General features: G+C 36.5%; 1 protein-coding gene across 2 annotated transcripts; it reads left to right on the forward strand.

Moving 5' to 3' along the window:
* Window positions 1-385: 385 nt before the first annotated feature.
* Window positions 386-6,371, forward strand: mRRF1 (mitochondrial ribosome recycling factor 1). Of its 2 annotated transcripts, none has more exons than XM_068350656.1 (6): window positions 386-468; window positions 2,422-2,669; window positions 3,117-3,257; window positions 4,483-4,693; window positions 5,289-5,448; window positions 6,129-6,371. In XM_068350656.1, exons 2-6 carry the CDS (start codon window positions 2,435-2,437, stop codon window positions 6,210-6,212), a joined length of 831 nt encoding a protein of 276 aa, XP_068206757.1. In that variant the 5' UTR covers window positions 386-468; window positions 2,422-2,434; the 3' UTR covers window positions 6,213-6,371. The 2 variants fall into 2 exon arrangements, with proteins under 2 accessions (XP_068206757.1, XP_068206758.1); XM_068350657.1 differs by lacking the exon at window positions 386-468 and adding an exon at window positions 489-508.
* Window positions 6,372-13,040: the final 6,669 nt, after the last annotated feature.

Below are 13,040 nucleotides of genomic sequence, written 5' to 3' on the forward strand. Positions count from 1 at the left end.
ATTTCAGACGATCTAAACATGGGCTTTTTCATTACAGATTAATGTTACATATACTTTTATATAAAGTATTACTTTATAAAACTATTAATTTAAAATGTTTTAGAATAATTCATCTAACTAAAATAGTATTTATAAATTATTCATTGTGATATTTTCAAAAATACATCAACTTTCTGTACAAAACTATTTCAGACGATCTAAACATGGGCTTGTTCATTACAGATTAATATTAAATATACTTTTTTTTAATAAGTATTACTTTAACTACTGATTAATTTAAAATGTTTCAGAATAATTCATCTAACTAAAATTGTATTTATAAATTATTCATTGTAATATTTTCAAGTATAATGTATTCTCTTCAATAAAAAAGTGTAAGGAACAGTCCTCTATAAACAAAAACACTCTTCTTCTCTAGTTCCATAAAGAAAAAAAATCGACTTTCAGGAAATATTGCTTGTGTGACTTGTAAGTATCAGATTCTGGTTACAACATGGCCTAAATACAGGTATCTGAGGTGCATTTCATGTGATATTTACCTTTAATGGATTATTATATCCTTAATCCATATAAGTTGGACATAGAATTCGTCAATGTTGTATATTAAGTTACCATTCTTTCAATTACCGGTTCAATCCTTAGTTTGGATGGGCCTTTCATTATCAGTTTTAATTAACTATTAGGGTAATCTAAAATGGGCTAATCATGTTTTGTACTATTTACATTGCCCTGTAATACAGTGAAATGATACCAAAATAAGGGCTACTGCAATGGGGGTTTTACTATTGTCAAAGAGCCCTATAGCGGCCCTCCTTAGAATATGGCACTGTAAGGGGGGGTAGCAAGGGGCCGTTACCCCCACCCCCTGTTAGGTAAGGACACGGCTTGTAGGTTAGGTTAGGGGGGAAAGTTTAAGTTAGTTGATGTCCATTTTTAATCAACGCGTGAGGAACTGGCCGCTGATATGCAAAGGCTCCGAACACTCTTTACTATTGGGAAGGCAAAGTTTGGAGCCCTTTGTATAACGACAGACAGGAACGCCTAACCTGACATACTAGCTGTGTCCTTAACTACTTATGGGTAGTGTGTATAACGATGATTCACCAATATTCTGCCGCCAAAATACTCGCTCACTCGGTTAACGTGCGTAGCATAAGTATCGCTTACCAGAACAGAGGTGCAATATTATAATGCTGGAATATGTGCCCTACGGTATAGTAAAAATGGCCTACAATGACCCAGCCTGTAAGGTATTACCATTGTTACATCTTACATAATATATTATAGGCATTTCTTAAGTGTTTCTTTGTTACATAACCCTTTACCCCCTATCTGTAACCATTTTTAAGCCTCTTACTTTACCCTTATTCCCTTCTCTCCCATTTTTGCTGTCCAGCCTTGTAACTTTAACTTCTTAGTACAACTTCAGAGTTTTCCCCCTAGTTACACCTTGGTGATGAATGACCTATTTTACGTCAATGTAAATTTATAATTCATGGACAAAGGCAGATTGGAATCGATGTTATACTATAAGTATATATTATGAGGTCTACCTTTTGATTCTTGTATAATATGTGGCCTATCCTTCATCATATCAAAACTTACTGAATGACCTTAGTTCAAGAATATGACCTAAATGTTCGAAACCTTAATGAGTAGCAAGTCGTAAATTATTTTCCTTTCTTGAGGTGAGAAGGCAATATGCAACTTATATATAAAGAGTTGGTTTACAACTTCGTTTTATCTTCTGACCTTTATATTAATGCATATGGTTAGACAATTTTGAAATATTCAATTACATTGTATGGAACGTTATTAAATGAAAAAAAGTTTCATTATTCTTGGACACAATTAAAGTGAGCTTTTACCTATTTTAGTTAACTACCGGTTAGTTCTGCAGCAGACGTTATCAGCTTTCAAGTAGGATCTTTCAGTATATGATAAAGTACTTGTCATGGAATGTTATGTTTGTTTGAAAAATATAAAAGAAATAACTTCCTAAATTATGTATAGTAAATATTGTGCATCAATTTACATTAATATAAATTATGGTATTAATATATTGTATGATTAGAAATGAATCTACAAGAGAGTACTTGAGTGCCATATGTGGATAAGATCATGATGAGGGGTAGATGAAGATGGTTTGGTCATGCTCTTCGCACTCCCCAAGAGAGATTAGTTTACCAAATGTTCAGCTGGGCTCCACAAGGCATTAGAAGAGTTGGAAGACCCAGGTCTATATGGCCGAGGACTATGAAGCATGAAGTAGGAGATGATGAATGGAGAAGTATTGAATTAAAAGCTCAAGATAGGGATGACTGGCGAAATCTAACCAAGGCCCTTTGCGTCAATAGGCGTAGGAGGAGACGACGATGATACTGTATGCAGCATGATGATCTGTAATTAATGTCTTTGCAGGAGAGGCTTCACAATGTTCTGGATAAGAAGTGTGGCTCCTAGTAGAATACATGCCTTCCAAGTTTCTTTGTATTTAAGTAGAAGAATATCACCTCTAACATTACCACCCAGTCTGTCCTCGGGAGAAAACAGCAGGCAGTTCTCCTTCTTGAGCAAATATGAACCGAACAGTACGAGGGTCTCTCCCAGTAGCGTCTTTCACTGTCAAGTACGAAATTATGCCAAGGGCAAAGACAAGAAAGGAAAAGGTGGGTATTGTGTGAGTATGGTATTGTTAAATGAAGAACCCATAAAGTTGATTCCATTTTGGGGTTACCAATAACGATGGATCATGTTTGATATACATATAGCAGTTATTACTAAAGATTGATCCCCATCTTCATTGCTCTATCCCTTATGCGTTTAATGTTCCCTTTAGTATGCACCTACTCAACTTGAACTTGCTAAAATAATTTATAGCAGTAATGATATTGAAAATTGTATAGAAAAAAAAAATTTCTGTACATTATATGTACTTGCAGAGCTGGAGGTTTATCCTAGGATAGTAATTAACTGCATTTCTGATATTTAAAAAAATTACTCATTACTTTTATATACAGCAATATATCAAGATATACAGTACTGTATGATACAATGTTTTGCAAATTGATAAAATTTCCTCATCAACATTCCTCTCAGTAGTTTTTTTTTTTCAGGAAAACAAGCCAAAGTTCATGTTTCCGACGAAGAAATGTCTGAAGTGATTAATGTTACCCAGCTCCGCGAACAGTTTGCGAACATAGTAGGAAAGTTGAAAGAAGAGTATATAAAGAATCTCACTCTTAGGACTTCTGCTGGTAAGAGTTCAATGCCGTAAGTTTTTCTCAATTGTACGATGAATACGGTACAGCATACTGTACTAGATTAAGGAGTCTTCTATGAAGAAATATTATTGGTTAGCTTTAAGTTTGCAGCTTGTGATAAATCTGTCTCACCAGAGCCATACAGCTCTATTTCAGTGTTCTTAAAGGAAGACTTCTTAATAGGGAATAAATGGCATGCCAGATTTCTTAATAGGGAATAAATGGCATGCCAGATTTCTTGATAGGGAATAAATGGCATGCCAGATTTCTTAACAGGGAATTAAGGGCATGCCAGATTTCTTAATAGGGAATAAATGGCATGCCAGACTTCTTAATAGGGAATAAATGGCTTGCCAGATTTCTTAATAGGGAATAAAGGGTATGCCAGACTTCTTAATAGGGAATAAATGGCATGCTAGACTTCTTAATAGGGAATAAATGGCATGCCAGATTTCTTAATAGGGAATAAATGGCATGCCAGACTTCTTAATAGGGAAGAAATGGCATGCCAGACTTCTTAATAGGGAAGAAATGGCATGCCAGACTTCTTAATAGGGAATAACGGGTATGAAAGATTTCTTACATAAATTGCCATGTCTATGCAAGATATTGCCAGTAGAAGAGATATCTGATATCTGATAGTTGCTTTGTAAGGTTCAACTTCATTATTGAGCAATTGAATAAGCATTACTTTAATATCGTCTGTTCAAAGTATTTTAAATGATACATCCACTTTTCAAGAACCTCAAATAGTTTCATTGCAATGTATCGATTGATTTCATAAGTGGTATGTGCTAGGCATTGAAGACAGACCTTTCTTTGGAGATTTATAAGAATAACCTCAAATTCATAGTAGGCTATATATTCTTAACCCTTTAACCGCCAGGCTATTTGGAAATTTCCAAATCTTAACCCCCGGGGGGTTATTTTTTTCCCAGCACATTTTGCAGTATATTTTTTTTTTAATTTCTCTAACAGCCTTAATTTTTGTCATAGAGAGGTCAGGTTGGTCTCATTCTCTTGGAAAATGCCTGAATTTTTTCAAAAAATTATAAAAAATATGAAAAAAAAAAATTTATATAATTTTTTTGCGAGGACATACCGGTACGTCCATGGGGGTAAAGGGATGGCTTTTGTGAAACGTGCCAGTACGTCCTTTGGGGGGTAAAAGGATTAATATCTACTCTGTGATTAGTAAGAGAATCTACGAATTTTGCAGGTGGTATCGAAACTCTTCAAGTCGAACTGGAAGGAGATAAGTACCCACTGAATGAGGTGGCTCAGGTTTCTCGCAAATCCCCACAGATGCTGATAATTAACGCGGCAGCTTTTCCTCAGGCGGCTGCCGGAATCGTCCAGGCTATCAGAGAATCGGGAATGAATCTTAATCCACAGCAGGAAGGAACCACAATTCACGTTCCTTTACCCAAGTAAGTATTCCGAGTGTTCGTGAAGAGGCCTTGCACTGACCCCAATACAAACCTTCATTATGGAAGTTATTACGGTATTTGCATGTGCAGCTCTTAAATTAATATTTTACAATGCTGATTCAGTTGTAATAGAATCTGGAGGAACTGAGGAAACTTATAGTGAAGAAGCCTCTGTTATCACATGAGCGAGTCAAAGTAGAATGCACACTATTCTATTTTACAATGCTGATTCAGTTGTAATAGAATCTTGAGGAACTGAGGAAACTTATAGTGAAGCAGTCTCTATTATCACATGAGCGAGTCTTAAAGTAGAATGCACACTATTCTGTCATATTTTTCTTCCTCTTGTTTTGTTAAAGGTTTTATAATTTATATGGGAAATATTTATTTTGATGTTACTGTTCTTAAAATATTTTATATATCCTTGTTTCCTTTCCTCGCTGGGCTATTTTCCCTCTTGGAGACCCTGGGCATATAACATCCTGCTTTTCCAACTAGGGTTGTAGCTTAGCAAGTAATAATAATAATAAAAGTTATCGAAAGATGCCTCCCCCTTATACAAATTTAGTGATTTTGCATAATATTCTCCTTTCAGAGTGACAAGAGAACACAGAGAAAATCTAGCAAAAAATGCCAAAATTTTATGTAATCGTTGCAAAGACCAGTTGAGAGATACACAGAATACTTTTATCCGAAAAGTCAGAGATAAAGAAGATCAGTTTTCCGAAGACCTCACTCATAATACTCAGTTAAAGGTAAGATATTTCAGCTTTAATTTTCTTGTTATGTATGTTTTATTAAATTAAAATATAAGTAGTCATTTGTCTGATGTTGTAATATCTTTTTTTTTTCAAATTTTTCAAAGTAAGGCAAGCCAAATATTAACCCTTCTACCCCCAATGGACGTACTGGTACGTTTCACAAAACTCATCCCTTAACCCCCATGGACGTACCGGTACGTCCTTGAAAAAAACTGCTATTTGAATTTTTTTTGCATATTTTTGATAACTTTTTGAGAAACTTAAGGCGTTTTCCAAAATAATGAGACCAACCTGACCTCTCTATGACAAAAATTAAGCCTGTTAGAGCAATTTAAAAAAAATATACTGCAAAATGTGCTGGGAAAAAAATAACCCCTTGGGGGTTAAGGGTTGGAAATTTCCAAAGAGCCTGGGGGTAAAAGGGTTAATTCATATTCTACTTGGTAAATATTCATGTTATACATACATACATATACCAAGGCACTTCCCCCAATTTTGGGGGGGTAGCCGACATCAACAAATGAAACAAAAACAAAAAGGGGACCTCTCCTCTCTACGTTCCTCCCAGCCTGACAAGGGAGGGGAGGAATGTAGAGAGTAGAGGTCCCCTTTTTGTTTTTGTTATGATTAAAAAAAAAAAAGGACTTATTAATTGCATTAATTGTTACTTACAGATTCGTGAAATAGCCGATGATCACATTAAGGAAGCGGAAATGCTTATGACTGCAAAACAGAAGGAGTTGTTAAAGACAAGTTAATAGCGTACGGAAACAATGTACTTATTTTTTACATACATTATGATCAGAATTGCTTCAAAGAAATATTGTTATAATGATTTTGTAAAGTTGGTATTTAAATTTGCAATCAGATGCTTTCAATAAAAATTTACAGTTAAAATGATTGCTGTACATAAGTAATATATGGAAGTTTTGACCCCTTACTACAATGAGGACTACCGATTTGAAAAAAATTAGTCATATGACAAATATACAGGTTTTAATGAGCTGTACGGGAAAGGTTAAATATAATAACTCAGTATCCAATATAAACTATGTGCTATTTAATATTTTGTCAGAAAAGTTTGAAACAAGACGCTCAATTTATAATGAACATACAAACGTTATATTTTTTGTTAAGCTTTAACAAACAGGAGTTTCCTCTCTGTAGAGGTTCTTTCTGATTTGTACGTTCCTGTCAAGCTTCATGTAATTATTGCTTCTTAATTTTCATTTTAGCTTTATAGCTTCAAACATTAACTATAAAAGTTGAAACTCGTCCGAATCATACCTCCATGAAGAGACATCAGTCATATACCTAACCTAAAAGTGTGGATTGGATTTATGAATTTGGGATATGTGGCTAAGCATGGGAGGAAAACTATACAGTCGTGTTATGAAGTAAATGTTTAGAGAGGTTGGACAGCAAGATAGAAGGAAGAACAGAGGTGTAGTATTATGCTAAAAAGTTAGCACACCAAGGGGCCGATGCAAATACCTTAAAGTAATGTATTAAGTCCACCATGTGAAGTACATTGATGACACTAACCCACATTTCCAGGCTATACTAAAGGAGGGTGATGATGATGATCACATTTCCAGGCTATATTAAAGGAGGGTGATGATGATGATCACATTTCCAGGCTATAATAAAAAAGGGTGATGATGATCACATTTCCAGGCTATAATAAAAAAGGGTGATGATGATCACATTTCCAGGCTATAATAAAAAAGGGTGATGATGATCACATTTCCAGGCTATAATAAAAAAGGGTGATGATGATCACATTTCCAGGCTATAATAAAAAAGGGTGATGATGATCACATTTCCAGGCTATAATAAAAAAAGGTGATGATGATCACATTTCCAGGCTATACTAAAGGAGGGTGAAGATGATCCACATTCCGCAGAGAAATTTCTCCGAATGGGCGCTCTTAGACTAGTCATAGCCCCCAAGGGTAGTTTGACCAGCTGAGCGAGAGGCACTCGATAAGAAATCTCACTTTTCGCAGTCAGTGCTCAGCGCAAAGAGCGTGACGGCAGGGGCATACTCAAACAGCTTTTATTCTTATACTGTGCTCTAGGCAGGCTTGCTAGTACACAAAAACCAGGCTCCTCATGAAGCTGTAAGGAAGTTTCAGTGGAAGAGAAAGTTTTAAAGCAGCAAGTCTCAATGAGAAGAGACTGGGATAAGAATTGTAAGGATGATGAGTAGAAAAGAAAGGAGCAGCTATAAGGAGGGTGAGAAGGGCAAGATTCTTCAAAATAACTTCCAAGCATGAGCATAACCCAACATTCAATTGTCTTCATATAAAGGTGTCTAAAGGTTAAAGGTGTCTGGTTTCAGTTCCAGTTCCATCAGAATAGATGCTCAGAAGAACATCAGCCGGTCAAGCCCAACCCCCCACTGTGGTGCCCTACCACAGCAGTAGCCTCTCCAGTAAACAGCTCAAACTCACGGCCCTGGGCAGGGATCGATCTCTTGCCACGCGAATGCGAGGCTAACACGTTACCACTGTACTAACCAGGGAGTACTTTTAGGAATTAGGAATTAGAATATAACAGAGATACCAATACAGTACCTTTCTTATTACGTTGCTAGTACTGTATTTAGATGAGGGAAAAATACCAAATTGGGTTTGGTGATCTTCCCCCTCCCACAACCTACTTTTAATTCATCTAAAATTGATAAAATTAAGAACTTGGTTTGGATTTAGGAATCTAGGCCATAGACCTGAATGCTGGAGTTTGGGAGGCTATTAACCCTTTTACCCCCAAAGGACGTACTGGTACGTTTCACAAAAGCCATCCCTTTACCCCCATGGACGTACCAGTACGTCCTTGCAAAAAAATGCTATAAAAATTTTTTTTTTCATATTTTTGATAATTTTTTGAAAAAATTTCAGGCATTTTCCAAGAGAATGAGACTAACCTGACCTCTCTATGACAAAAATTAAGGCTGTTAGAGCAATTTAAAAAAATATATACTGCAAAATGTGCTGGGAAAAAAATAACCCCCTGGGGGTTAAGGGTTGGAAATTTCCAAAGAGCCTGGGGGTTAAAGGGTTAAGTTCCAAGGTGGAATTGGGGGAAACTTTAATTTTAAAGTATGGAGTTAATTAAATTTATTTCTAACCTGATGATTTTCATATTGCTTCTCAAAGCTTTGCTTATATAGACGTTTACCCCCAAAATTATAAATTTCCCGTTTTCTTAACTTTTAATAGGTTGAGTCCTCTAGTAGAGTAATGAGCAAGTCTTACAGTTAATGGCAATAACCACAGCATCAGTACAACGTACCTGCTTTTGTCTTCTCGTTATCTCGGCCATGTAAGGTCGACACTTCGTTCACCTTCTCCAGGTTGCGTTAGATCAGTGGTTTCCAACCTTTTTTCTGTCATTTTCCCCCTCCACCCAGTTCAACCATCCAGATTTCCCCCTTCATGCCCCGCCCAGCCCTCATGCCCACTCGCCTGCCTCAGAAATGGGCATGGCACTCCAATTCTCCCCTTGAATATCATGTCTTTGAGGACTGATAGGATTATATCACAATTGAATGGCTAACAACAAATTGCCGCACGTACTACGAGGACATTTTCCGCTTGTTCTAGTTAGTAGGTAGTGTAATTATTTCCACCCTGGAAGCTTCAAATTTCCCCCCAGGGGGAAATTTCCCCCAGGTTGGGAACCACTGCGTTAGAGCATTAAATATGAGGCTGTAGTGTCATTCTTCTCATCAAAATTGTCCAAATCCTTTCCAGATATTTTCAGGTGGAACATTTATAAAACCGTAGTCTTTTTTGAGCCATGGGTTTTGTTGCTCCCTTTTGGATACAAACTCTTTAAGGTGTAAATGGGCATAACCTCACGGGCTAGCATACCACGCGTATCCTAATTTCTGAAACACGGAAGATCCATTGATGCCTCATGATCTTGGTTCTTACCTCCTCCTATTTCTTTAGTGGTCTTCATCCAGCTAACCTTTCTTGACAGACGAAGTGTCTTCTATCGTAATTACTGTACTCCACAAACTTTCGCTACAAATCCTCTTCAAACATGTTTGGTTATTAAAGAATTTACCTGTTTTTTCTGAACAGCTTGTCTAACTACAGTATATAAAGAATTTATTTGGTCAGTGTAGTTAATGGTACAATTAGTTGAATTGAATTAAGTTGAATATAGGATTTAGGCATTAAGCCAAGCACTGGGGCATCAAAGGCCATTCAGTGCTATATAACGAAAATCATTCAATCATATCTGTATACTCGCACCATTTAGTATCATTTTAACCTTTAATACAAATCGCAACACTTTCATACAATAAAATCTATATGTGAAATAAATAGGGATTAAAAGGGTTAAATAAATAAATAAACTAATAAAATCAATTATAGCTCGTAATATAACCATTAGTCCGACTTAATTCAATAGAAGATCGTCCTTACCAATGACATTTAAAGTTACTCAATAGATGAACGTACAATTGTATGAATTGCTCCAAGACATTGTGCCTCTACCCTTGCTGTCTGTATGCATTACTATGGACTTACATACACTGACTTGTTGAAAATGCCAGACAAGGATTCAGAGGAGAGTTGCTGATGCCTTTTAAAGGAGAGATGTGCTGACTGACCATGCTTCAAGTCAGTGACCCCATTGTTAACACCTTTTCCAGACCAAGCAGTTGAAAGCAATGGTTTCCAGGTTAGTTTCTGGAATTTTGTATTTCTCTAAGATTGACATGGCTTGGTATTTATATCTATTCTTTGGTCCATCATGTTTTTTGGTTGTTTCCGTATAAAAATTTGCTTTCGTATCTGCTCTTCATTAGCTTGAAGCTTACACCTTTATAGTCTCACAGGACTGGCCAAGATATCTGTTCTTATACTGTAGGGTAAAAATTGTAACAAATTAAAAGTTGAAGAAGTTGGACAGTAAGGCGAGGAGAAATCTAAGAGAATGGATGAAGTAGTGCAGCTGGGGCCGAAGGAGCGCTGCCAAGATCCTTTAATACTGCCTGCAATGCACCCCGTAAGGCCGATTGTGAGCAGTAACCCCCTAAGGGATGTCCTTAAATTGAGTTTTTCCTACAACTCTAAATTTTCATAGCATTTTTTGAAAAAATTCAATCAAAAATTTTATGGAAACTTTTTTTACATTGCTTTTATTGATAAAAATCAATCAAATTTTTACTATTATCAGTTTGGACTCAATGTAGGTGTTTATCTCCTTCATACTGTCTTGATCATGTGACACAGTAGGAGGTTTTCATTCATAAATTACTACACTAGGAAAGTGGGAAAAATGTCCCCCTTAAGGTCAGGCTAAAGATTGATTGATTTATAGTTTTCAGGCATCCTGATATCTAAGGTCATTGATGAGGTCATGTTAAAGATTAACTATTTCATTACTTATCATTCATGTGCCACTCATTCATTAGATTAACCCTTTTACCCCCAAAGGACGTACTGGTACGTTTCACAAAAGCCATCCCTTTACCCCCATGGACGTACCGGTACGTCCTTGCAAAAAAATGCTATAAAAATTTTTTTTTTTCATATTTTTGATAATTTTTTGAAATAATTCAGGCATTTTCCAAGAGAATGAGACCAACCTGACCTCTCTATGACTAAAATTAAGGCTGTTAGAGCAATTTAAAAAAAATATACTGCAAAATGTGCTGGGGAAAAAGTAACCCCTTTGGGGTTAAGGGTTGGAAATTTCCAAAGAGCCTGGGGGTAAAAGGGTTAAATACCTGTTAGAATAAACAAAATCAAATAAAATTCTCACCTTGGTGTATGTAAAATCCTTTGTTCAGGCTGGTAAATAGAAAACAGTTTATATATCTCCAATAATACTTGATGTCACCTTTTCTAGGTTGATATTTTTGGGCTCGAGCCATGTCGTCCTGATGGAAGTTCCTCTAGGCAGCTTTCTACTTGGGATATTTCAGCGAGTGATATACCAGAGAATTCTACCTGTAGAGGTATCACGGGGTCACTATCCCTGGAGCGAATATCCAGAAAGATATCATGTATACAAGAGGGATGTGTTTTTTGAGCAAACCATACACTCAGGTTACATCGAAAAATCTTTTGTTAAAGGTTAAAGGTTAAAGGTGTCTGGTTTCAGTTCTAGTTTCATCATTATTCTGATGCTCAGCAGAACGTCAGCCGGCCAAGCCTAACCCCCCCAACTGTGGTGCCCAAGCACAGCAGTGGCCTCCTCAGTAAACAGCTTAAACTTACGGTCCCAGGTGGGGATCGATCTGCCCCCATGCGAATGCTAACTAGCCAGGAGACATCTTTGTAACTACCATACAAAATTCCATTCAATTTTTACTTCCTTTTAAAATAAACTTCGTCACTTTTGGTTATAAAAACCCATTCATTCAGAAGCATAACATTTAATTTTCAGCATTGATATCTATAAAAGTATATGTACAATGAAACTGAGAATCACAGGATCATAATTATCCATTTCCCATTGCAACTGTATAATCTTATTAATACGTCGTAAACTGGCAGTTCGAAGCAAATCATGAAATAAAATGAAATACGTCCCAAGGAGGGACAGTATGATGCATTGCACTAAGTTCATCATATAAATATATCAAATAAAAAAAACTTGAACAAGTTTCAAGTACTGATAACTCGTAACAGCAAAATAGACCCTGATGAATGGAAAATGGAAACTCACTACAGTGATAAGGAATTTTATGATATACAACATTTATTTACAACATATAACAGAGTATCTGGAGGGTTTCACCTTGGTTTTCACTTGTACCGACATCGGTACATGACTAGCGTGGATGAAACACCAAGCTACACAGGCGTAGCTTTGCTTAAAGTAATCGCAACCGAGCCACTGATCACTGGAATGTTCGTATCCTTCGCATTTCCATTTTTAAAGTGAGATTTAGGGTTTTTTTTCCCTCTATGATCTCAACAGTATCTTAACCCTTTTACCCCCAAAGGACGTACTGGTACGTTTCACAAAAGCCATCCCTTTACCCCCATGGACGTACCGGTACGTCCTTGCAAAAAAATGCTATGTAAAATATTTTTTTCATATTTTTGATAACTTTTTTGAAAAATTCAGGCCTTTTCTAAGAGAATGAGACCAACCTGACCTCTCTATGATGCAAAAATTAAGGCTGTTAGAGCAATTTGAAAAAAAATATACTGCAAAATGTGCTGGGAAAAACATAACCCCCTGGGGGTTAAGGGTTGGAAATTTCCAAATAGCCTGGGGGTAAAAGGGTTAAATTTGCAAATAGGTTAGTGGCCACACTACAGAAATTTGAGCTCACAAATATATCACATAGTTTACATTGAGCAGTATCCATCCCCAGCCCCCTTGCACTGCAAGTTTCATAGAGAAAGCTATTCACAAGAAAACTGTACACTTGTACACTTACTTACATGGATACGTACGGGACATACACACTGCTGAAGTTTGCGAGTATTGTTCACTTGACATTCTTGCTGATTTGTAAGGCTTCGAGGGAAAAAGAAGATTGCTTTAGGAAAGGCCGAATTTCCCGTAGCATTTCGCTAGAGTTCACATTCTCGCTATGGATCACC

Source organism: Palaemon carinicauda, chromosome 27 (assembly GCF_036898095.1).
Source record: "Palaemon carinicauda isolate YSFRI2023 chromosome 27, ASM3689809v2, whole genome shotgun sequence".
NCBI lineage: Eukaryota > Metazoa > Arthropoda > Malacostraca > Decapoda > Palaemonidae > Palaemon > Palaemon carinicauda.